Raw genomic sequence first — 25,220 nt, 5'->3', positions numbered from 1 at the left:
TTTTACACTTTACATGGTCTTTTTAAGAGCTTTATTGAGGTACGATTTACATATCATAAAATTCACCTGTTTGAATGTGCAATTCAATTTTTAGTAAATTTACAGAATTGTGCATTCTTCACTACAATCCAATTTTAGAGCAGTTTCATGCACATTATATTTAAAAAAAAAATATTACTGCACTTTTCTGCTGTTTCTGAGTACCTGCTCTTTTTTGCTGGCAGCTGTATACCTGAGAGATATTATGATCTTTACAGGTAGAATGCAAAAAGAAAGACTATTACTGTCTAGATTCCAGTGGACAAAATAAGAGTTTCAAAACAGTGGTTTTACAAGCCAGGCTATTGCCTTGAGATAAGGCTTTCTAAATTCTTTTATTTCCCCTTTAACACAATCTACTGGGCCTAGAAGACAAACTCATGGAGTTTTGTCCATAGTACGGAGAAGATACCTTCGTGTACCTTTAAAGGTTTTCCATGAATCTAGGGTCAAAAAGGGGAAATTTAATGTAGGAAACTTAATGAAAAATCTTATGACATGAGATAACAATGAGGAGAGAAAAAGAGATTGAAGCAAGAGAAGCAAGTGCCGAAAGACGTGATCTCGATTTCTCATTATTTGGGATCAGAGTCCAGGGGCAGGGAGGGGCAGTATGTTATTTATAAAGTAGTTTTATGGAAACACTGAAGGCAACAGCAGAGGTCTTTACCAACTTTTCTTGAAGGAGGCCACATTGGAACCTCTTCAAAGCAAAAGCGATGGCTCACTGAAGTTGAATGGAGAGGGAGAGGCTGGATTTAGCTCTTCAAAGGATGAAGGTGACTCAGAAAGACTCTCTTATCCTCAGAAGAAGGTAGCTAGATTGAGTTTCCTTGATCTTCCCAAGGATCCCTCTTTGATGTCACGAAGGCGGAAACCAGGGGACAAACCTGCTCAGCTCGCTATTAGAGAGCTGGCGAGAGATGTGGCGTGAGCCTGGAGGGGTCGATAGCACCACCAACAGCCACGGTGAGGCCACTTCGCCCAGGGAGCACCTCTTGTGTCTGACCAGAGTGAGAGAGAAGAGACCATGAATATGCCTCAGCCTTGACTGCCAGGTGGGAAAAGAATAAAGATGTAGACAAGCGAGATTGCCCAGAGACAAAGGCACCAGGGATCCAAGAACCCTACCATTCTTCCTCCATTTTAAAGATGAGTAACACCTGCTTTTCTCCCCATGCACCGAGAAGCCATCAAGGACAGTATCAGGAGAGGGGGAAGTAGAAATCTGAGCGATCAAGCATTTTTACACAGTAAAACTGAGCATTGCCTAAAGGAACTGTTTAATTTATTATGTCTTTAACCAGGTTGGACTAAATAAATTTTGTTACCTCTTTCTAGCAATGGGGACTCATGGGGAAGATAAGCTTAATTAATGACCAGAATAAAGCTACTCCATTTTCTCTGCATACCTGAGTGCCATAAACGTATTGGTGCCACGTATAGCCTTGAAACAAATGGAATTGGTTGCTTCAGCCACTTCCATTGACAACGGCACTCTCTTTGGGGAATGTAGATGCTAAAGATAAGTACACACAAAGCTGGGTCTCAGGTCTGCTGATGAAGTGTACTGTGGTGTGGTGAGGCTTAGTAGGTAAATTCAATTTTTAAAGAGGAAAAAGCAAGGGGGTTCAAGTTTCAATCAATCATACGATAATTCGAAGCTGAAGTGTTCTTCCATTCATTGACACCTACAAGCTCTTTGTTTAAGCAAAATAATACAGAGAGGCTTTTGAGATAAAACAGCTTTGCTGTGCCCGAAGTAGGCTGCCTGGGCCTAAATACCACTTGCTCATCTTCTCCATCTTTCCTTCCCTGAGCCACCACCATGGAGGTCCCGAAACATGGGAATACACAGTTATGGAGAGCATAACTGATGAAGACCACTTTTAGAAATGCTGGAATGTGATTTATGTTAATTACATGAAAAAAGAGTTTAATTGAAAAATGGGCTTTAGCCATGGAACAATTGATAGAGTGGCAAGTCATCTGATAGGGTACCATTTAACTGAGAGCATCATTTAGCTGGAGAGGTTAAAAAGTATTACTTGCAGCTGCAGAACTGCAGGGCTGGAGTCTGGCTAGAACACCCACATCCCGAATCCCAGAGAGTTCTTCCTGTGCATATTGTCAGAGCAAATAATTAAAAGTAAGAAATCAACTCTGCAAAATACTGATTAAATCAGAGTTGTATTTTTATGTTTGTTTCCACTGGCATTGGGGATGTCTTGGTGCAGTGCTTAAGAATTTTAACATGTAGGAACTTCTTAAATGGGAAGCACTGCAGAGCAAATACCTAAATTATTTGATGTCGGCGAACCATCAATACATATTAAAATCTGTTTTGGTGACTTAGCTGCAGCATTGACAGATCTTAAATTTCCATATTCCAATTTTTGCCTATTAAATATATTGCTAAGTCCTTCCTTTATTTGAGTTTCTTAGCTGATAAGTCTCTTCCTAATTCAGCACTCTGGATGCTGTGTCATTTGATATCCTAATACTTTGTATCGACTTACAAAATCAATAGAGACTTAGTTGGTATTTTATGACATATCTGTTCTTTCAGATGCTATGTGGGCCAAAAAATGTATTCAAGGAACATATTTTCTTCATGTGTATTTTCATCATGGTGTATTCTATTATGCCATCAATTCAGTTTTATTTCAGTACCTAATTTGTATGAAACAGTAATAGAAGAGAAAGAAAATCTATGAAAAATTCATTTTCCTAATATTCATCAGTGGCCTTATTTTTCAAGTTGATGGCACAACAAAAGAGAATTTTAGAAAGTAATTGTGGAACATAAGTATGATGACAGTCTTGCCCAGAAGTGTTCAATACAATGTGTCAGCTTAGCAGTTAATTGTTCTTTTATTGTTTCATGTGTGTTAGTCCAGTCTCCCCATTGAAAGAGGCTGCATGGTTTAGTGAAAAGAGAAGAGACATTGCATCAATCATAGTTTATCAGCTCTGCTATTTACTATACCAGCTATATGACCTCCATCAAGTTTATTAACCTCTCTGATCCTCATTTCCATATTTGTAGACGTGGGTATGATTCTTGTCTCATAAGGTGTTATGAAGATTTGTGTAAAAGCATTTAACATAAATGCCTAGTACAGTGTCTGTCCAGTCCATTTCAAAAAAGGGCAGTCATTTGTTTCAATTTGGTTTTCTAGAAGCAGACCCTGAGTCAGGGATTTGAGTATAAGTAGTAACTTTGGAAGGTTGTCCCAGGGAGACCAACAGAAAATGCATTATAAAGCAAGGTGTCACTGTGGGTAACCAAAGCTTAATTTTGTTGAGTAACTCAGGGTGTTAGTAAAGAATGTGCACCTCACAGTTATCCCGTATGAACGACAAGAGTGCTGGAAGTTTATACATTAATTTATATCAGTTATTGATTGAGGGATGCTGAGATATGGGTATTAATTTTTCATAGCTTCAGGCTTGCCATGTTAGTGGGCAGAGTAGGTTTGGCCAGAATAGAAAGGCCACAGGCAGAGATGAAGGTGCTAGCACTTAGAAATCAGGTAGCTTACACGTGAATGAAATACCTGAAGAATCACCTTACCCCATTTTTGTTAACTAGTAGTACATTTCTTACTGAAGAACTTTTGTTTTCCTAGCTTCCTATCCCATGATGCTGAAGTCACCTCATATTAGCTGATGAGAGTACCATTGCTACTTAGAAACTGGCTGGATGGGAGTCTTCATATTATAGAAATAGGCAAATACTACCAGGGTCTTTTTCCTTCAGAAACCAGTTTACCAGCACACCACTGCCCCTTTCCTTAATCCCTTAGAAGATGGAGAATAGTAGTTACATGCATAAACCAGCAATCAGATAGACCTAAGTATAAGTTTGGATGTGATCTCTGACACCTTTTAGCTCTTTTGCCGTGGAAAAGTTACCTAATTTCTCCGAGCATCAGTGTCCTGATCTGTAAAATGGGGATGTGTATAACTCGTATAACTGTGGTAAAGATTAAACACAATAACATATTCTATGTAAGAAACACCATGGAGTTTAGACTATTTTTACTTTGAGATGCTCCTTGGAGAGGTCTTACTGCCATTCCAAGCAGCTTCTCGGTATATTCTTTCCAATCACATTTAGTAAACTCCACAAAAGAGTTTTGGTAAGTTTTCCACATTTGACGGTGGCCACATGTGAATGTCACAGCATGTGTGGTGAGGTGTCAAGGAGCTGAGAGTCATTGTCCTCACTCACCTGGATCATCTGCCCAAGGGCTGGGCTAGGAAGCAGAACCCCACGCACAGATGAGGCTCCTATCAGTTAATCAACAGATCATGCAAATGAGGCAACCATTTATAGCATTTATTTAAATTTTCATTTAAATCGCTGGTTAAGTGGAATACATTTAAAATCCTGAAGTCAACACTTGAGCAAATTGGTTTTAAAACTATATATTAAATTGCAGCACATTACAATTTGATACATAGTTCCAAGATAATCACTTACTGCTTTAGGAATACAAAAAATGGGTTCGAGTAGTCTAATGTGGTTGATGAGATAGAAGAAGCAATATCTTCTTGTTTGTTTTTTGTGAAAAAGATAAAATGTAGTAATAATCAACATGATAACTGAACTCAGACCATCTGGCTATGAATTGTGGCTTTATTGCTTATTAGGTGTGTGATTTGGGCAATTCTTTCCATCTTTCTGGCCTCAACTTCCCTGTCTGTGAGATTGAGTTAATAAAGATATCTTCATCATAACATTATTATGAGGATTAAATAAACTAATTCATATGAGGTGTCTAGCTCAGTACCTGATCCATTGTAAGTACCCAAGAACTGTTAACTGCTATTGTTTTGTAAGCGTAATTGTACTTCTAGTTTCCTTTATGCCATACTACTACTAGAAACGCTACTAGAAAGATAAATTACACAAATGGCTTGCTTTTTGTTTCTTTTTGGCAGTATTATTCTAGACTCTTTTTGCTTAGACAGTACTCTACCCATTGACTTCAAGCATCCAGACTTGTACTGAAGTGAAATGTTTTTTTTTAAAGAGAGAGAAAGGAAAAAAACATTTATTTTCAGACAGTAACTGGGTGACCTTCAAGTTTTGGAGAACAACACAAATACATGGGAAACTCTGAGGCTCCAGAGAGTATAGTTAGAAAGATGTGTCTGGTTGCTTTTAACTTTCCTTAGTTGAAACGGCTAAAGAAGCCAAGTTATTCAGAGTATTCAGAGTTATGGTTCTCTAGTTTCATAGAACACAGAATGCTTGCTAAGAGGGGAAGGCTGTTGGAAGAATCTTGGAGAACTCACAGGACTGGAGAGAGAGCTAAATAATCAGGACTTGCATAAGACAAAAGCCAAGCCAGTTCTGGGGATCTGGAATACTTGGGACTTGGAGATACCCACAAAAGGGGGTGGCCTTAACTGACAGAGCTGCCAAGACTGTCCTAGGGGAAGGGCGGTTCCAGTTCAGATGCTGGTTAAGCCCCAAATGCCCCAAGCAAACAAGCAAACTAAGAACAGGCATCTACCTACTCAGCCTTAAATCTTGGAAAACACAGAAGTCACCAATAAAACAATAAGTAAAATCTGATGTTTTACAAATACATGTAGATAAGAAGCAAGAGTCAGAAAGGACAAGGAAACAAGATTGTGGCAGAGTGGGAAATGCCAACAGGAACTGGTAGCGGCTAATGAAAGAGAAGGAACTGTGTCCCCCAGCTCCTGGGGAACACAGTGGCCTTCAGTGCAGTAGCTCCCTGGGGGCCAAATAAGAGCACGTTATCCACAGCTAAGTCCTTCAGCCAGGGCTGATGTTTGCTTTATGGGAATGCCAAATCTAGTTTTCTCCTAGAGCCCAACTGCTTTCAAATCCTTGCAAACTTAAATTCTGCCCATCAGAAAAGTTCCTAAGGTTTAAAGGTAGGATGGAGGGTAGAGGGTGGTTTCAAGAGCTGCCTATCAACATGACAAGCTAAGTAAGCACTGGCTTACTTAGTATTATGACCCTGCATTGGTATAGACAGAAATGCATCACAGAATGAGTCAATAATAGCTCAACCAGTACAACCCCAAAATAGGTGTTTCCTAGTTTCCTATGTAAAGACTATCTCCTGCTAAGACGTACAATAGCCGCATTCAAAGCTTGTCAAGTAATGTTTACTCAAGCAGTAGAAGTAGATGTCTCTGAAAACCTAGTCTCTTGAAAATATTAGAAGGTTACCAATTCCTGGCCTGGTGCTCAGTGAGAGGAAAATATTTTTGAAATTAAAAATAAATAGGGTTTATGGTGTACTATGCATTTATTGGCCACTGACAGGCCACCGACAGCTATTTTTTTGGTGGTTTTAGAGACTGTTCTGAGGAGAATAGATGATGTTTATGGACCCAGCATTTTTGTTCAAGGGGTTGCCTTGGTGTTTCAGCAGAATCTGAATCCTTTGGCACCCCAGATGCTAGCACAATACGACCTCATAAAATAAAACCGTGGGTGATGGGAACATGCCACGTCCCAGAAAGGCTGTATTTTCATCCGTGCTTTGCAAGGGAGGAGCCGATGCGTGGATTTTTGCCTCTCTTTTTCTGTCACCTTTTTATCCAAAGATCGTTTTAGAACAGAGACTTACTGGGAGACAGGAAAGCTATCTTATCCATGGGCGATTGCAGGGCTCATGAGAAAGACATGGGATTTCCAGCTTCAAGTTTGCGGTGACGCTATTGTAGGGGAGAAGTTAAAATAAATACAATCCAGCATCTTGTCTGTTATCCCTCTCCCTGGCCTGGATGATTGCCAGCATATCTCCCCACCTCCAATTCTTGATTTTCCATCCTAACTTTCCGCCAGTACCCATTTCCACTTGCTAAAGCACTTATCCCATAAGAAGTTTTCAATGGCTACCTATTGCCTACCAAGTGACATCTAAATTCCACAGTTACCATTCAAGTTCCTGCAAAATCAGTCCCCATGCCACCTTCTCAACCGTCACTTTTCCCATTTACAGATGCTGCCCTTAGACCAACAGCAGCAGTTCTTGGGGGTTTCCTGGACACAGATACACATTTTTCTGCCTACTTCGTGCTGCTTATTTTTTTTTGTCATGAATGTCTTTGCTTGACCTTTTTTTTCTAACCCCATCATAACCAATTTCTACTAATCAGTCAAGAATCTTGATTCTCCACCCACACATCACCAGCCACTTACTCATCTTGCCCTTTTCCAGGGATCCCCATATCAGTATGCAGCCCTACCACTTCCCTGGTGGCTCAGGCCCCAAATCCAAGAGTCACCTTAGATTCTTTCGTGTTCTTGACCCCCTCCATCCACTTCATCAGTAAGTCCTCTTGGCTTTACCACCAAAATGTCTCCCATATTGCAACATCGTTATATATCTCCACTGCTGTCTTCCAGATCAAAGCCGCCATTCTCTGTTGCCTGGATTACAAGAGTTTCTTAAGCAATCTCCCCGTTTCCACATCTGCCGTCTGACAGTCCATCCTCCACATGGTACCAGAGTAATCTTTTATAATGTAAACCAGATTACGTTACTCGCTGTTTAACACTCTCAAGTGGCTTCCTGTTGCTTTTAGAATAAAATACGTTCCCTGAAATGCTGCCTGTCTACCTTTCCAAATGTTACTTTATTCCTCCCTTCTTCTCGTTCTCACACTTGAGTCACGTTGATCTCTTTCTAGTTCTTTAAGAGGATAATTTATTGATTATTTGCATTTTCTATTCTTCCTGGACTGTTCTCTTTCCATGTCTTTTTACAACTGGCTTCTTCTCCTCTTTCACATCTCAATTCAAATGTTTTTTCTTCAGAAATACTTTTGCCCTATCAGATCTATAACAACTTTTCACCTTCGTTCTCTCAAGTCATTCAGGTAATTTCCTTTAGAGCATTTATTAGAGTCTGCAATTATTTTAATTACTTATCTGCTAGCCTTTTTATTAACTCTGTTTTCATGCAACCCAAATACATTTAATTTGTGTCTTTCTGTTCACTGCTTAGCATCCAATATCTTACAGAATGTTCTGAACATAATAGGCACTAAATAAATATTTGCCAAATGGACGAAAGAAGGTCCATTCTAAATACCATCTAATCTAAGAGGACTTTCTGCTTCTCACATTCAGAAGTCCTTCTCAGGAATTTCAATGTATGTTTTATTTGACTTCAAGTATCACAGGTTATGCCTTGTCGATGGGATTCTAGGTATTCATAAACATGTCTTATTTTCCTTTTTGGATTTTGAGATCATCATCTGTGTGTCTGATTCATCTTTTAGTCTCCCATAGTGCGTAACCCAGTGTCTTACACATAATAGTCAATAAATATTTCAGAAAATATAAATAAGAGACGTATCAGCTCACTGTGCATTTCAACTAAGGAAAGACTTTAACTCCAAAATGAGACTAAACAAATGATTTAAATTTTCTTTTCTTTTTCCCCCCTCCCTTTGGGTACTCATCTCTACCTGACTAAAGTCGTAGGCAAAGTTTTGGCATTTACTCCTGTATTGTGGAAATTCTTCTGTCTCTAAGTAGGCTCTATGATTCAACTAAATCACAGAGCTATATTCAAAAACATAATCTATATTTGTGGCTATTGCCCAAACTTTCAGAGCTTCTCTGGCCACTGCCTTGTATTATTGTTATTTCTTAATATCTGTTTATTTACTATAGTCTTCTTCCTTGTAGGTTTTCCTTAGTTCCTCTCTCATTGGCATGTTATTTCTAAGACAACAAAAATGGCTTAAAATGCATGTGAAATTTAGAAGGGATGCAAACAATGTATGAATCTGGCAAGAGTATCTACTTTTTTGAGATTAGAAGAGATACTTGACTTAGAAAACTCCAGAACAGATGGATATTTCTTCAACATTTTTTTTTCAGCTCTATTTTTCTTTCCCCCCAACTTCCTAAATATTCTCTTCCTAGACTTGTCACAACTCAAAACAGAGACTCTGTGCCATTTATTTCTGTGCCCCCAGGCACCAGGCTGGGTGCTTGACACATAGTAGGTCCTTTTTAGTTTATTGATTAATACAGTCTTCTTTCGCCAAGCTTTGACTCTCATGTCTATCTTGCACTGGCTCACTCGGTCTCCAGGTCCTGACCCTTTAGATTTCCCTGGGTCCCCAATGTCTTTGGCACAATTTTTCTGAAGAGCTCCATCGTCTCCCAACCAGATGACTGGATTCACTTTTGATCCACTGTTCTTCATTTCTATTGTTTGGAGACAAGCATTATATTCTGATTGCTAATTTGTTCTTAACAATAAGCGTCTTAGATGGGAAATTCAGCTCTCACTAGCAGACTGTCTCACAAAGATCCAAGGCTATTAATTCTAACCTTTACCTGAGCCAACCGTGTAATGCCGGTGCCAGAAAAGAGTTCATACAAACTGAGTCACATTAGTAGTTACCACTTCCTGTGTTCCTTTCTCTGTTCCTGGCACTTTGTTCAGCATCTTGCATGCATTGTCATATTCAAACCTCCTGGTGACTCAGTGCCATAGGCATGGTGATTTTAACCATTTGCCAGAGGAGAAATCTGGATCACAAGGAAGTTAAGTAACTTGTGTAAGATCACAGCAGTAGTTAGACTTGGAGCCAGGATCTGCCTGGTCTCAAAGCTTAAGCTTTGGAATCAACCAGGGTGCTAATGGAAGCCTTACTGATGGAATATGGTGACCAGAGCTTGAGAGATATTTAGAGATATCATATTTAGAGCTGGTGAGACCACACCTAGAGTTTTGTGCTATACCACATTTTGTAAAATGGAAATAAACTGATTCAGACTAGTGACCATGGACATTAGAAACCATTGAAGAAACTGGAGCAGTTTTAACTGGGAAAAAAAAAAAAAGATCTAGGTGACAGTTGATAGAAGTCTTTACATCTTTGGATTAGAGTCCTGTGGAAGAGATATTAGATTTGCTTTGTACACCCATTTACTGTAAAGCTTATAGAAATGACACGAAATGTACATCTGGAATCAGTGTAAGGAGAAATTTTGTGATAATTTTAGCTGTCTGCCAATGGAGTTGCTACTTAAGAAGTGATGAAGTTTTAAAATTATTATTGTTATTTATTACTGCAGTATTCAAAGAGATCAGTCTTCTTCTTCAGAAGTCTTCTCTGATATCTCAACTTCTGCTATAATCTTAAGCCTTAACCCCAAATGTCTACATTATTTACATTCAAAACATGTTAACATGACCTTAGAGATCACCCAGAACAGTGATTCCTAAATCCACCTGCATGTTGCTATATTTCCTCACTATTAGTATAAGTTAGAATTCTTTATAAAATTTGATATTTGGGTCAGAGCTGGAATAAAATCTTTTGGGTAACAACTCAGGAAACTGAATCTTAGTTAGTCTTCCCGGGAGTTTTCTGGTAGCCAGCCAAGCCCTTTTCTCAGATTGTCTCCTATTTTATAGATGAGGAAACTGAGGCACAGAAAGGTCGTATTGTACCAGGATCAGAGTGTTTGGAAGTGACCAAGTGAGACTAGAACTCAGCTCTCCTGGTGTCTAGGCCACTGGGTCATGCAGGGGATTTTGGGTTGGTGCCTGCCAATGCCAACTGCTGAACTATTTTCTGGGCTGTCCAGAAAAATGGGACGTGGAAGTTTATGATCTGGTGCAAGAAATAAAACCTCTACACAGATAACAACAGTGCAGGTGGAAAGTGACAAGGTGAGAGGTGTGGACAGCTGCCTTCCCAGTGTGGGCTAACCTGTTTGACTGTCATCTTGTGTCCTGAATGTCGTGGCAGAAAGTTCTACTCTCTTCACAGAGGCAGTCCCCTACTATTGTGGCCCCCTCTTCCCACTCTTCCATTGGAGTAACTCACCAGCCACTTGATCTAGAGTTCCTTGCTGTAGTCACATGACAACTCTGAGGAGACCTCCCTTTCAGGTGACATAGTTTACTGTCACAGATTACTGTCATGTGTAAATACCACTTTGTTTCTTATGCATTCATGTATTTAATAAACATTGTTGATTTCCTACTAGTATGAGCTAATATTTATTTAGTTAGGTAATATTAATAACATTTACCGAGTGCCCACTATGTACCGGGCACTATTTTAAGCCTTAATATGCATTAATTCATTTAATCCTATGTCAAAGGAAGAGGCCACCTCTTAATATCTGAAATAATATGTAAAGCTAAATTTATTGTTTGTTAAGCAAGGGAGAGCTGTACATCTCTTTGAACAAAACTCAAGTTGTGCTTATATAAAGTTTCGGAAGGTATGGAGTTCAGAAATTAATGGAAATTTAGAAGTCAGAGTGTTTAGGGATTGACTAAACACTCTGACATTTGAAATTGTGGTTCCTGGAGTGAGAACTTGGTGATGGGCTGACTTTCACATGTGAAATTGTGGTTCCTGGAGTGAGACTTGGTGATGGGCTGACTCTAAGAAGTCAAATAACTGTAAAATAGGGAAGGAGAGGTCATAGAAAGAGAACGGCAGCAGGAAGTGAGTGGGGAGGGGAGGAAAGTGGAGCCTCTCATCCATGTTCCCTTTGGTAATCCAGGGACCACAAACTCAGGTCTCCCTGGAAGGCCCTGCTTCCCCGGTTCTTCTTTCAGTGCCCACCATCTCTTCTCTAGCCCCTGAAGTACATTCTGTGTCTGCCCCATCCCTAGCCAAAGGTGTCTCCTGCTCAGTTATGTCTGGTAATCTGCAGTGGTGTCTCAGAGGAGGAGGACATTATCACTGGCTGGTTGGTTTCTTGAACTTAATAGCTGACAAATATTTATCAGACTTCTACAGACAGCCAGGCCCTTTCTGGTTGCTGTAGCCACAAAAGTAAAACCAATAGACACAAACTCATGTTCTCATAGAGTTTAACGTCCACCAGATGGACAGATATTTAAACAAATAAAAGAATAAATGCATATCGTATGTCATATGATGGTCACTGTTCTTGAGCCAAATAAAGCAGAAAAAGAAGGTGGGAGAGAGAAGTGGCTGCAGTTTTAAACAGGGTTGTCAAGGAAGAACTCGCTGAGAAGCTGATGTTTAAGGAAAGAGTCTAAGAATAGTGAAGAGGCCAAAGTGGATGGAACTTGTGGGCTTAGAGGATAGTAATAAGAGATGAAATTTGAGGTCCAAGATATAATGGGGAAAGGGGCTCATTTATGGCCTTAGAGGTCATTATAAGGACGTGGACTTTTGGTTTAATAACCAAAAGTCCAAAATTGGATGGTTTGAGCAGAATAGTCATGTGATCTGACTATCTTTCGAAGGAACACAGGAGCTACTATGTGGAGAATAGTCCTCACGACTTGCAGAGTATGGGTAGAGGCTAGGGGTTATTTGGGAGGCCACTATACTAATCTAAGCATTTGATGGTGGCTAGTACTAAGCATTTGATGGTTGTAGGTGACAGTGTGATAAAAAGCAGTCAGATTCTAGATATATTCTTCATGGAAGATTCTTCCAATCGAAAGACTTCATTATTAACTACTATAAACTCTAGCAGTTAAATCGAAAGTCCTGGGCATGCATCCCCAGACCACAGCTTGACCTACTATACAATCTCCAGAGGATCTTTTCCAAATTAGGCAAATGCACAGGAAGGAAGAGGCACATTATTACACCTGGCAATAGAAATAAAACATGTCTATCAAGAAAAGAGGCATAATCTATATCCGATTTTTATGGCATTTTCTTCTAGACAATTATATGAATTATGGGCATTTCTTCAATTGATTGCTGTGGAGACAGAGATGATTTTAATTCCAATTTCACTGCTATTTTGGTTGCAAGTGGGTGTGTGACATTTTTTCGAGTGAGAGAGAGAGAGAGAGAGAGACAGACAGACACTGATCTGAGAGGGATACAGAGTGGCTGGTATTCCCTGGGCAATAAAAACCCGAAATCTTACTAATGAGGTTAAAAAAACCTAACTTTTTCTGTGTGGTTAATAATAGTGCTGCCTACCGACATAACCAGGGTTCCCTGAATAATTGCCCTCTTTTCCAATTTATTTTTAGGACCTAATAATTGGGGAGTGAAAAATGCCTTTAGCTATAGAGCATATCCATCTAAAAGTGCAATTCTAGGGCTTCAACATTTGGCCCTAAACCATGTTAAATACATCCTTTCAAGTGAAAGATAAGTGAAAGTGAAGGATGGAACTAAAATTCAACATTGGACCTCTGGATCGTTTTCAGTCTAAGGGTAAAAGATTGATCCTTTGCTGCAGATTCTGTCTTTCCCCAATTGGGGAAACTTCCTGTGACATTTTCATCTGCCTTTGTGGATACCATTTGAGTTTTCCAGTAATAGAATTAAAGGGTTTATAAAGCACAGATTTTCATCAAAACATTTAACTTGGAGAAGGACTCAACAGCATAATAAATGTTAATATTGTTAGAGCTCTCAGTATAAAAATATTTGAAATACATATAGACAGAGCATTAGCATGTTTAAGGCAGTCTTACAAATTATAAGTAAGGTACTGTGCTAGGTGTGGTTCTGAAAATACTTTTAAAAATCGTTCCTGTAAATTTCTACAACTAAATGAACTTGAACATTATGAAGAGAGAAATACTGATTAGAAAAAGAAATACAATTGAATCAATGCCTGTAGCAGACAGTGGTTGAGTATCTGGATTAAGTTGCCAAAATTATTTTTGTGGAGGGCTATTTTGGGTAGGCAGTAACCTTTAGTCTCAGATATAGATTTCCATGCTGACTTTTAACCTTTAGTCACTGACTGGCAGTTGTACAGTCCTAAATATTTTCTGTCCCATTTTTCTGCCTGTGCCTAAACTACAAATTTGAAAAGTTTAGAGGCATTAAAACATGGGTTTACACAAACCATCGTGCCTCTCACTTTCTTTTATTCTCCTTTCAGAAGGAAATGGCTGAGTAAATTTAAGGAGGACAAATCACTGTCTGTAATATAGAAAGCCATTTATATACAGGCTTAAAAGGTGAAGAGAAATGACATGTCAGTATTATTTTTTCCTCTTTAGGAATGACTTACTAAAAGGAAATATGTGGCAATCCTTAAAAAATTACAGAAGGGTGTGTGTTCATGAAATAAACATGAGCTTGTGTTTACAAGGTCTCTTCATGCATTTATTTGAACAGTGTTTGCAAGAGTGAGTAAAATGGGTTGACTTTATATTTCTTCATCTCCACCATACTCTCTGATCCTAAACAAGTTGATACAGGAATGGAAAATATAAGTTTTTTCTCTTAACTCCATCATGCTATTGGTCACCATAAGGAACTGTCAGCTTCAATGATGCAAATGTATTAAAAGAAAGAACGCCATTTGAATTTGGGACGTGATCCATTTTTTACCCCGTGTTTGTGTGTGTGTGTGTGTGTGTGTGTGTGTGTGTGTGTGTGTGTGTGTGTGATGTAATTAGATTAAACACAATTTGTTTGTGTGATTCCAGGAGATATTGGTCAACAAGAGATGGTTCCAAGTAAGAGAAGCGCTGTTCTCGTGGATGGGGTCGTACTGAATGGTCCCACAACAGATGCAAAAGCAGGAGAAAAATTTGTTGAAGAGGCCTGTAGGCTGATAATGGAACAGGTTGTTTCGAAGGCTACAGATATCAGTGAGAAGGTAAATAAAAACACCTATAAGAAATCACAGGAATGGAAAAGATAGATTTTTTTCTCCCCTAATCTGGATGGCTAGATGTAAAGGAAATGGGAAGCACACACTTTCATTTTCTCTGTACCTTTGTTTCAAGGGGCTACCCAGATACCAATGTTTGCACCTGCCTCTCGCCCCCTCCCATGTCTGCTTTCCTGGAATGGCTGACTCCTAACTTGCCAGCCATCACGTGTTGGAAGATTCACTGGGACTCCAGAGCTTATGCAGATGAGGCTATGAAGTGCAGGGATGAAGCTTTCTGCCCTAGATAACAATGTAGACTATAAATAACCTGTGTGATTTATACATTCTCTGAAACCCACTTTGCCCTTCATTTTTTGGTTCGCATTCTATATGTAGCTAATAAAAACCAAGCAGAAGGTAGAAAAAGGGTGTGAAAAGTTTTAAAATTTATCTGAGCGTCCATACCAGGAACTTGTCTGAACTTAGGTTAGAAATCTTGGGTTGTTAAGTGTGACTTCTGACTGGTACCAATTATTGGTCCTAGGTTTCAAATTCTCGCTCAAAATCAGATTCAAAATGATCTGGGAACCACTACTAATAACATCTATTCTCAAGGATACCTATGATGTGCCAGGTGCTATTTATTAACTCTATTTTAGTTATGAGGGCAAAAATGAGGCCCAAAGAGGACAAGTACTTTGCCCAAGATCACGTGCTAATGAGCATCAGAGCTGGCACTAAAATCCAGGCAGTCTGGCTTCAGAGTCTGCGCTACTCCTCTATATGTCTCTTAAAATCCCTAAATTACTCTTTATCATGTTGATCGCCTTTCCTATTGGAATTGGATTATCAACAAATGGATGTATAGGAGAGATTTTCATTCCACTTCTATTAATCAGAAATAAATGTCATTTTAAAAAACATTTTGAAGGGGAAGTGGTATTTATTCTGAATTTTTGATCGCATGCATTTGGGAAAACTAATAGAAAAATAGGTTGAAATGACTTGTGAACTTTGAATAGCTATGTTCAAGGTGAAAATCACAGATGGTATTTCCTGATTATATATTTATAATTGCATATTTTCTGATCTTATCTGTACTTGTGAAATATTTTGTACCTGCTTAACTTTGGAGCATACTGTTCCTCTGGTAAGATTTTTTTTTTAATTGGCCTTTATTCAGTAATTAAATATTAATTGAGTGTTAGCTATGGGTAAGGCATTATATTCGGCCCTGGAGGTTATAAAGGAAAATAAGATAAAGGCTCAGCTTTGAACTGAATTTATAATTTAATTGAAAGGATAAGTTTTCATTGAAAAAGAGAAGAGGGAGTCCCAGTAAGAATGTGATAAATGGTCTGTGACCAGGGCTGACTTTGGGAATTTCACAGAGGAGAGGGCACCTTGAGCTTTGACGTGGTATGTGAAGGTTAAATAAGATTTTGATTGGCAGAGAAATCAGCCTGTGTGTGTCAAAGAAAGCAGGAAGGTAACTAATGGAAAGAGAGTTGCAAAGGGACAAGATGTACTTAACATAGTAAGGGGACCTTTTTGCCTAGAAAGAAGTGTTTTATAGAGAGCCAATGGGAGATCAGGTGAGAAGCAGGGCTTATGATCCTAAGTTTTCAATTAAGAAACCACAAGTCAATCACAATATAGTAGATGTGCTGGCTATCCATGTGACATTGGATTGAAAGCTATGTTGGGATTGAGGGAGGGGTGAAGTTTTTATGCCACTAACTCAGGCTGCTTTGTCAACGATCCAACAGGGCACCATTTAAAGGCAACTTGCAGATCCACGCCCACACTTTGTGAGATTATTACTCTAGTGCCCTCTTTGGTAGACATGCTTTCTCAGTCCCCACTCCCCCCCTTTTAAATTAAATTATAATTTACATTCGGTAAAATTTGCCGTTCTGAGTTTTGTGAAGTCATGTAACCATCACCACAATTAAGATATAGAACAGTTCCATCACCCCCCAAATGTTGCCGTGCCCCTCTATAGTCAGACCCACCCCTCCCTTCACCTCTAGATCTTAGCAGCCTTTGATCTGTTTTCTGTCCCTGTAGTTTCATCTTTTCCAGAATGTCAGATAGACAGAATCATATCACAAGTAGACTTTTGAGTCTTGCTATTTTCCCTCAGTGAAATGTATTTGAGATTCATCGTGGTGTTGTATGTATCAGTAGTTATTCTTTTTGATTGTTTCGGTCACTGTTGATTTACCTCTGCCTGTTGTAGTCCTAACGTCAGAGTTAAATGTCATACTTCTTGGACAACTTGGTATTCCTCCTACTTCCCCCGGCCTCCCACCTCCTCGTCTCCTCACTTCCTGACTACTCTCCTGTCTCTCTCCTCCCCTCCACAACCAAACTTTTTAAAGATTGTCTACGCTCCTTCCCTCCTTCTATTTCCTCACCTCCTACATCCTCACTTCATGGCAATCTGGCCTCCATTCCCACCTCGAAGTCAAATTGCTCTTGCCAAGAACACCTCCTTGTTGATAAATCCCATGAGCACTTCTCAATCTTTATCTAATTTGGCTTCTCACCAGGATTTGACAGGGATGTTCTCCTTAGAACATTCTTTTTTCTTTGCTTAATAGCACTGAACTCTTCTAGGATTCTGCCTGCCTCTCTGGCGTGTCCTCTACCTCACCCATGAGCTCCTCTCCCTTCATACATTTCTAAAGTATAATGTTGCTCAGGTGAGATCCTGAACCTTTTCTCCTTAGGTGTGTGTTCAGTCTGAGCCACGCCATCTCTGTGAGATTTTCACAGTGTATGCCTGAAACTCTGTTCCCGACCTTTCGCAAGAGCTTTAGACCAACTGCTACACTCCTTTTGGATGTCCTGAGAAGCCTTAAACTAAATATTCTCAAAACTCATCAGCCCCAACCCACCCACTACTGGATGCTTCTTCCCATCACGACCATCAATTCACGTATGCAAGCAAGCTAGAGACCTCAGGGTCATGCTGGTCATCTCTGTCCCTCATCCTCACTGTGAAATCAATTTCTATGTTTCATTGATTTTGCATTTTGAAAATCTCTAGAAATACTTCATTCCTATGGTATCTTACCCTCATCCAGCCTGCCGTCTCCTCTTGCCTGATTTATTATGGCAACTTCTTATTGCCAGTTTTACTTGGAATCTCCACATAGCAACTAAAGTTATTGTCCAAAACACAAATATGATCATACCATTCCTCTGTCCAAAACATTCCAATGACTTCCTTAGTGCCAAGTTCAAACTCTATAACATGCCACATAAAGCTTGCCATGATATGAGCCTTGTTCATTTCTTCATTCATTCATTTATTTATTCATTCATCACATCTTTATTGAACATCCCCTTATTGGGACCAGTGGGCAAACAGACCACGTCTCTGCTCTCGTGGAGATTATATAGGACATAAGCAATGTTGGAAGGTCATAAGTACTTTGGAAAAATAAAGAGTAGAAAAAGTTAGAGAGGGTAATAGAGATAATGTGCAGCTTGAGATTTTAAATAAGGCAATCAGAATTGCTGTAACTGAGAAAGTGCCGTTTGAGTAGAACTTGGAAAGAAGTGAGGAAGTTAGGCATGAAAATATTTGGCACGAAAGCATTCCAGGCGAAGGGCATAGCTAGTGCAAAGACCTTAAAGTGGGAAGCATGCCTGGGATATTTAAGATACAGCATGGAGACACAGTGGCAGGGCAGAGTCAGCCAGGAGGAAAGTAGTGCTCAATGAGACTAGGAAGGAAACATTGCCAAGGAAAGCAGACTATACAGATCATTTTAGGTTATTGTAAGGACTGGCTTTTACGTTGAAGGACATTGGAGATATTTGAGCAGAGGAATGGCCATGGCTTAGGTTTAAGAGGATCCCTCTGTGCTAGGTTGATAGTAGACTGTATGGGGCAAGGGAACAAGCAGAGAGGCTAGTTGGAAGTTATTCGGTATTCCAGCCTTACTTCCTGCCTCTCCCTTCCTCACACTCTATGTTTTAGCCACACCAAACTTCCTTCATTCTCCCCATGTGCCATGAGCTCCTTTATACTTATTTCAGCCTTTGCTACTTTGTTATTTCCACCTAGAATGTCCCTTGCATTACCCCACCCCCTAATCTTTGTTTGGTTCACTCTATTCTTATTTTATGTAACAACCTATATATCAGTTCCCCCAGGAAATCTTTGACCTTCCAAACCTAAGACGGGGCCCCTCACTTGTTCCAGGGACTTCTGCATTTCTGTTATAGCTTTTTTCATGCTGACCATGGTTGCTCCTTTCAATCCCTGTCTCTCCCACTTGTCTAGAAGTGTCAAGAGGGTAAGTAAGGTTTACGCCTCTAACGTTCTTTCAATACTTGGCTCTCATGGGTGCTCAATTAACTGTGCCATTGCTGGACCTCCAGGTTTGTGAATGGCGGCCTCCTGAACAACTGAAACAACTTCTTGATCTGGAGCTGAGAGACACAGGAGAGCCCCACCACAGGCTGCTGGAACTTTGCCAGGATGTTATCCGCTACAGTGTCAAAACTAGTAAGAACTTTAATTTACTTCCTTGACCTGTACCTCTAACCAGTCTACATTTTCTTCGGTATGTATTTACCTCATGGTAAAGTTGAGTGTGACAATATTTATGGGATGAGAAACCTGAATCAAAAAATAATGGTTCTGGTATTTTTATATGGTTCATTTAATCTTTATTACAGATTTGTCATAGAAACCAGAATTAAATTAATAGAAAAAATGTTGCTGTTACTGGTCACATATAAATATTATCTACTCCTTTGGCAATCCCCATCCTCCATTTATCATCAAGACCACATATTCTGACTGCTACTTGTTATATATGTTCTTCCAAACTGGCAAATAATATTTTGATTATAGAATTTGAATGGCATTTTAAATCTTGATGGCCCAGAATATGCAAGTAATTATTCAAGGGCGTCTCTTTAACATAAATAGGAATAGATTTATTCAAAAGATATTTATGAAGTCTTGGCCATTGGTAATTACCAAATTATTTTATCAAATCTAGCAGAATCAAAAAGTAAAAACCTTTAGGAAGGTGTAAGAAAAATGAATACTGTATATGGTAAATTTTTACTGTGATAGTTTCATAATACTGCTTAACCACTGTGATCTTTGTAAATGCAATAACATATCAGCTTTGTTTTGAGTACTATTTTAACTGATTGTTAATATCCTATATACTCAGTGAACAAATTCCAAAAGTAGGAGAATACTTTCCAAAGTATGCATTTCCAGGTATAATACAAAGGTAATCTAGTGCTTAAGACCATACAGGCATTATGCTTTGTGAATTCAGACACTGAACTAAATTTAGTGGAAGAAACATAATAAAATCTTGGCTAAAAATAATTAGTCTGTGTTCCCTTGGGAAAGTCTGGTATATGTATCAAAAACCCGCTTAGCTTTTCAAAAGCAGAGATGCATATCTTATTATTACAGTACCTGTCAGAAATATAGAATGACATTTAATACAGTAGATTTTTCAGTTTACTGGATATTTTTCATAATATTACCAATGAAATCAATCATAAATTAACACAGAACTAAAACAAAAATCTTAAAATTACTTATAGCAATGTCTGCTCTCCTTTGCCAGATTAGAAGAAGTTTTCCATGTTTTATTTAAAAAGACATTTTCTGCTGAGACTTTTGTTTTTCATTGAACTCCTAGTTAAGAGAGGGAAACCACCAAAAACAAAGCTGCAAGTTGTAAAGAGAGGTCACTAACTGAAATGGTTCCCAAATATTCAAAGTTAGAAATAGACCTCCTGCCTCTTTGTTCCTGGTCACGCTGGGCTTCCTGTGATTGAGAATGTCGAGCCAGTTAGCCTGGCGCTCGGTATGAATATTCACACCGCGTAAAGCCAAGAACCTTTATGAGGTCTTCTATAGGAGGAAAAAAAGAAAAAAAGTTGGAACTGAGGTTGTTTGAGTCTTAAAGGCAACTTGTGTTGAAAAAAGTTGAATCAGAAATTTTATGTAAGCTGCATGATGAATCACATCTTAATCCATCTATATAATGCCAGTTACGTTATGAAAAATGGTCCAATCTGAAAAATAAAAAGGCCAGTCACTGTCAGTAGCATGAAGCGAACCCTGTTAGTGAGTGAAATATGTTTAAATTTAGTAAAGTTAATATCAGTATTTTCAGAGAATAAAGGTAACAGGCTTTGATACATATACAAATTGTTCAAATAACCCATTTCTTAAGGGTTTTGGTTTGGGTCAGGGTTGTTGAAAGAAAGAAGGTAAACCAAAACTCTTAAAGATTACTCAAGTTTTACTTAGAAACATATTGTTCAGTAAAAAGAGCTATAATTTGTTTCCTTTGTGTGTGATTAGGTTTTGAAAGCTTTTTTTTTTTTTAAAAAAATTGAAGTATAATTTACATTCAGTAAAATGAACAAATCTTAAGTGCTCAGAGCGATGAATTTGTACATATCTGTGTATGTAGGTAACCATCACCCAGATAGAGATTGAGACCATTTTCAGCACTCCAGAGGCTCTGCAAGCCCCTTCCTAATCAATATCTCCTTCCCAAAGGTACCCAGAATTCTAACCTCTATTTCCATAGATCATCTTTGCCTGATGTTGAATGTCATATAAGTAGGATCATGCAGTGTATACTCTCTTGTGTCCAGCTGCTTTCATCGTCTAAAAGATTTATGTTATTACTCTATTTTTTTTTCTTTTTTATTGCTGCGTAGTTAAATACTCTGTTTAAATTTATAGACCATCCAAGATTTTTCAACCAGTTGTATGCTGGACTTGATTATTACTCCTTGGTGGCCCGATTTATGACAGAAGCATTAAACCCAAGTGTGTAAGTACCATTTTACTGTAATTTTACACCGAACATGCATTAGAGATGTTTTTTAAGTATATGAAATTTTATTTCATGAATTTCTAGTTAATGGTTTCATTTGTGCAGTGTCATCTTGAGTAATGGAACAGTCTTATGACAGCAGTATTCAAAGAGTTGTTTGATTTGACAGTGGTACTGTGAGAGGGATAAGGCAGGCATTGTTATCTCCACTCAACAGATGAGGAAATTAAGTAAGCAACTTTTAATTTATTCCTGCATGAAAAGCCACGAGTGCTAAGTGCTGGAGAGATATGTTGAATAAAAACAAACCTTGACTTTGCCTTCATGAAGCAAAATATCTAATGAGAGATGCTCCATGCAAATTAATTAGAATGACCGCACAAATTAATCTAAAATTCCAATTTTCATGTGAAGGAATGGTGCATGACACTATAAATGTAAATGGGACAACTTTTCCTAGTTGGGTGCTCTAGGACATCTTCTCTGAGGAAGTTACAGCTAAGAGCTGAAGGGTAAGTAAAAGTAACTTGGTGAAAAGAGGGAAGATGAGTTCCAAACAGATGGAACAGCATCTACAAAGGCCCTGTGGCAGGAGACAACATGACACATGCTATGAACTGAAGGGCCAGTGATAGAGCTATCCGGAGTATAATAAAGAATAAGACTGGAGATATAGATAGGAAGCAGACATGCAGGACTCTGTGGGCCATGTTTGTGAGTTATTCTAAGTACAATGGAAAGCCATTGAAGGTTTTTAAATCATTAGGTGCCATTTGCTTATTAAAAGATCACTGGAAATGTGGAAAGAGGATTAGAGGAGACCAATTAGGAAGATATTACCTTAGTCAGGAGAGGGATTATAGTAGCTTGGATTTAGATGAGAGAGGTAGAAATAGAGACCAAAAAATGTATTTAGAAGATAAAAGAGAAAACACTGAATAATATATTGGATCTTGGAAATGAGGACACAAAGGAGATTTACGAGATGATGCTTGGGTTTCTGGGTTTCATAGCTGAGCTGATGGTAGTGTCGTTCTTTGAGATAAGAAGCATTGGAAAAGGAGACCAGTTTTCAAGTACGTGATGAACAAGACAAAAGGAAGAATTCAATTTTCAGTGTGAGCATTTGAGTTCGCAATAATTTCCAGATATCCAAGAGTATATACCAACCGAGTTGAGAGAATATGGGACTGAAATTCTGTTATCTATATGAAGAATATTAATTCAGAAGTTATTGGTGAATGATGGTAGTTGAAATAGTGGGCATGGATGAAATTCCTTAAGTTAGTGATTCTCAACCCATTCTGCTCATTAGAAGCAACCTGGGAACTTTTTAAAAAAAAATATATTGAGGCATGGGTCCCAACCCAGACCAATTAAATCTGAACTTCTGTGGGTGTGTCCCAGGCATCATATTTTCAAAGCCCTACAAGTGATTTTAATGAGAAGGATGGAGACACTTAGAATAAAAACAAACCAGGAGACAGAGAAGCTCTGCCTGTAAGACAGAGTGTAGAGTGAGGAGAGACGAGGGCTTAGGAGTGGGCATTAAGGAAGATCAGCTTGCAACAGAGAAAGAGAAAGAGAAGCTCAAGCAGGAAAGCATGGAAGCCGTGGTGGAGAGTGTGTCCAGAGTCACATGTCGTCGAGTATTTAACTAAGACAAAGACTACAGCATGTCCCCTGGATCTGCAGTGTGGGTGTCGTTGGTGACTTCAGTTAAAGAACTTGGGATGGAGTAATGCGAGATGATACCAGGTTTCAGTGGGCGGGAGAGTTAAAGTGGTAGATGACTCAGGAGACAGTAAAATTACACAATTTTATGAACATTTCCTTATACATCTTGGGTTTTTTAACTTCTCATCTGGGTTCTTTTAACTGAAATCTTTAGAAGTTTTTGAAGTATTAAACTGCTGCTAAGCTGAACAATCCACTCAAAACGTGACGGAGCTGTGGGCATTGTACACTGCTCTCCCCCGACCTCCAAGCCTGTTCCTCGGTTTAAGGTTGAGCTAGTTTCCAAAGACAGGTTTAATATTATTATTTTTTTCTTATAAAAAAGCGAATGATTATTTCGCTTATATTTGTAGGTGCACATACACACATATACTTTTTTCCCCATATTTTTGATACATGTAAACTGGTTTCCAAGAATGATTGAAAATGTCATAATGTCTGTAGAGTGCTTGCCACATGGGAGGGTGATACATAGTAGGGTTTTTTTTTCTTCCATCCCAAAGTTTCCCTTCCAGATGTTAAACATAATCACATTAAATTCTGTTACTGTACCTCTAAATGTATCTGCTTAGCTTACATATTAGAATACATATATATTCAGATACAATTTAATGTAAGCACCTAATTGTTAGAGAAGGAGGTTATATATATTTAGTCGCCCTCAAGTTATGAAGAGACTCAAACATGACAAAACTGGGCACGGTAACTGTCCTAGTTTGGGTTCCATGGGAAGCTGCTCTAGATGGAATTTAGTGAGGAAGATGTTTATTAAGGAATACCCTTGGGATCATCATGGGTGTTGGGAGGGGAAAGAAGCAGAAGTGGAAAGAAGCAGAGATAGTTGCCAGGCTGCTATGCTGGCTCAATGACAATCTCGGCTGACCCATCTGGAGCTGCAGTGGCCCTTTATCTTCGTCTGGAGTCGGGCCCTCATGGCCAGGCCTTTATACCTCCAGCTGGACCAGTCATCAGGTGTGGACTACCACAGAAAAGGCTGTGACCTTAGGAAAGGTGGCTCCTTGCAGCTGGGGCAATTTCTAAAGGAGCTAACATAGTAATGCCTTGACAACAACCTTCCAGCTGGAGCAACAAATCCTTCATCGGCAGGGGATCTGGGTAGTGCTTTGCAGTGAAATCATCCCATAATAACAGATGACCCTCAGAGCACTTCCCATTTGTACAAACTCAGGTGTGTGGTGGAGGAAGCTATAATTCAGGATGAGTAGTGTCCAAGTAGATGCTCTCTGTTAGGTTACCCACAGTAGTAACCTAATAAAACCTGGTTACCATGACAATGTTTTTTTCTTTAGCTCACATCCAAAGCAGCATTCACAGGATAAATTGGCCACTGTTCATGGCTAATACAAAGATCCAGATGCTCTACCTTTATCTCTCCCAATGGAATTGAAGTTTTTCTGTAAATTGAGCCTGTTCCAGTAGCTTGCATATCCCTAAGGCCACTAACTACTGGCATTTATCTAACCACAACTAGCACTATCACTGACTGTGTATTTCTCTATTGCCAATGGATACATTTCCAAAGACTGTACTACACTTCAGCAGCCTCTTGGTTTAATAAAACCTTATGTGCATTTCTTGGGACACCAAAGGGATGGTTTGACTCTAGTCATAGAAGTGAAGTGTTTTTTATATCTATCTAGTTATACGTATGAGGTGTCCCCAGTGTTTCTATTAGTGGAAGAAGCGGTTCTGAAGAAAATGATTGAATTTATTGGCTGGAAAGAAGGGGATGGAATATTTAACCCAGGTATGTACAATTAGTTATTGCCATCTCCCTTCTATTACAAGCATCTACAAATGTACTAATATGTTATATGAGGAACAACTCTTTTCAGATTTACACATTTCAAAAAGTTGGATGTTAGTAATACTACTTCTCTCCTATAACTAAAAAAAAAGTAATGCTACTTGGGGAGACTCTAGCTTGTGCCTTTCTCCAGAGTGATATTTTTTTTGCATAAATGCTAAATAAA

The 25,220-nt window shown here is 38.9% G+C and overlaps 1 protein-coding gene across 4 annotated transcripts in view; it reads left to right on the top strand.

The window, feature by feature from the left end:
• Positions 1-25,220, top strand: part of GADL1 (glutamate decarboxylase like 1) — a 175,546-nt gene that overhangs the window by 9,031 nt on the left and 141,295 nt on the right. The window contains exons 1-5 of one of the 4 annotated variants that reach the window (XM_023533804.1): positions 10,465-10,739; positions 14,472-14,644; positions 19,040-19,166; positions 21,396-21,486; positions 24,888-24,994. In XM_023533804.1, the coding sequence (XP_023389572.1) occupies positions 14,492-14,644; positions 19,040-19,166; positions 21,396-21,486; positions 24,888-24,994 (478 nt within the window). In that variant the 5' untranslated portion in view covers positions 10,465-10,739; positions 14,472-14,491. Of the gene's footprint in view, positions 1-10,464; positions 10,740-13,135; positions 13,240-14,471; positions 14,645-19,039; positions 19,167-21,395; positions 21,487-24,887; positions 24,995-25,220 lie in introns of those variants that run through there. The other 3 variants (XM_023533759.1, XM_011360816.2, XM_023533823.1) reach the window with 3 other exon arrangements.

The sequence above is a fragment of the Pteropus vampyrus genome, unplaced genomic scaffold, assembly GCF_000151845.1.
Source record: "Pteropus vampyrus isolate Shadow unplaced genomic scaffold, Pvam_2.0 Scaffold1, whole genome shotgun sequence".
NCBI lineage: Eukaryota > Metazoa > Chordata > Mammalia > Chiroptera > Pteropodidae > Pteropus > Pteropus vampyrus.
Note: the sequence above shows the minus strand (reverse complement) of the source record. Positions and strands in the feature narration are given on the sequence as shown.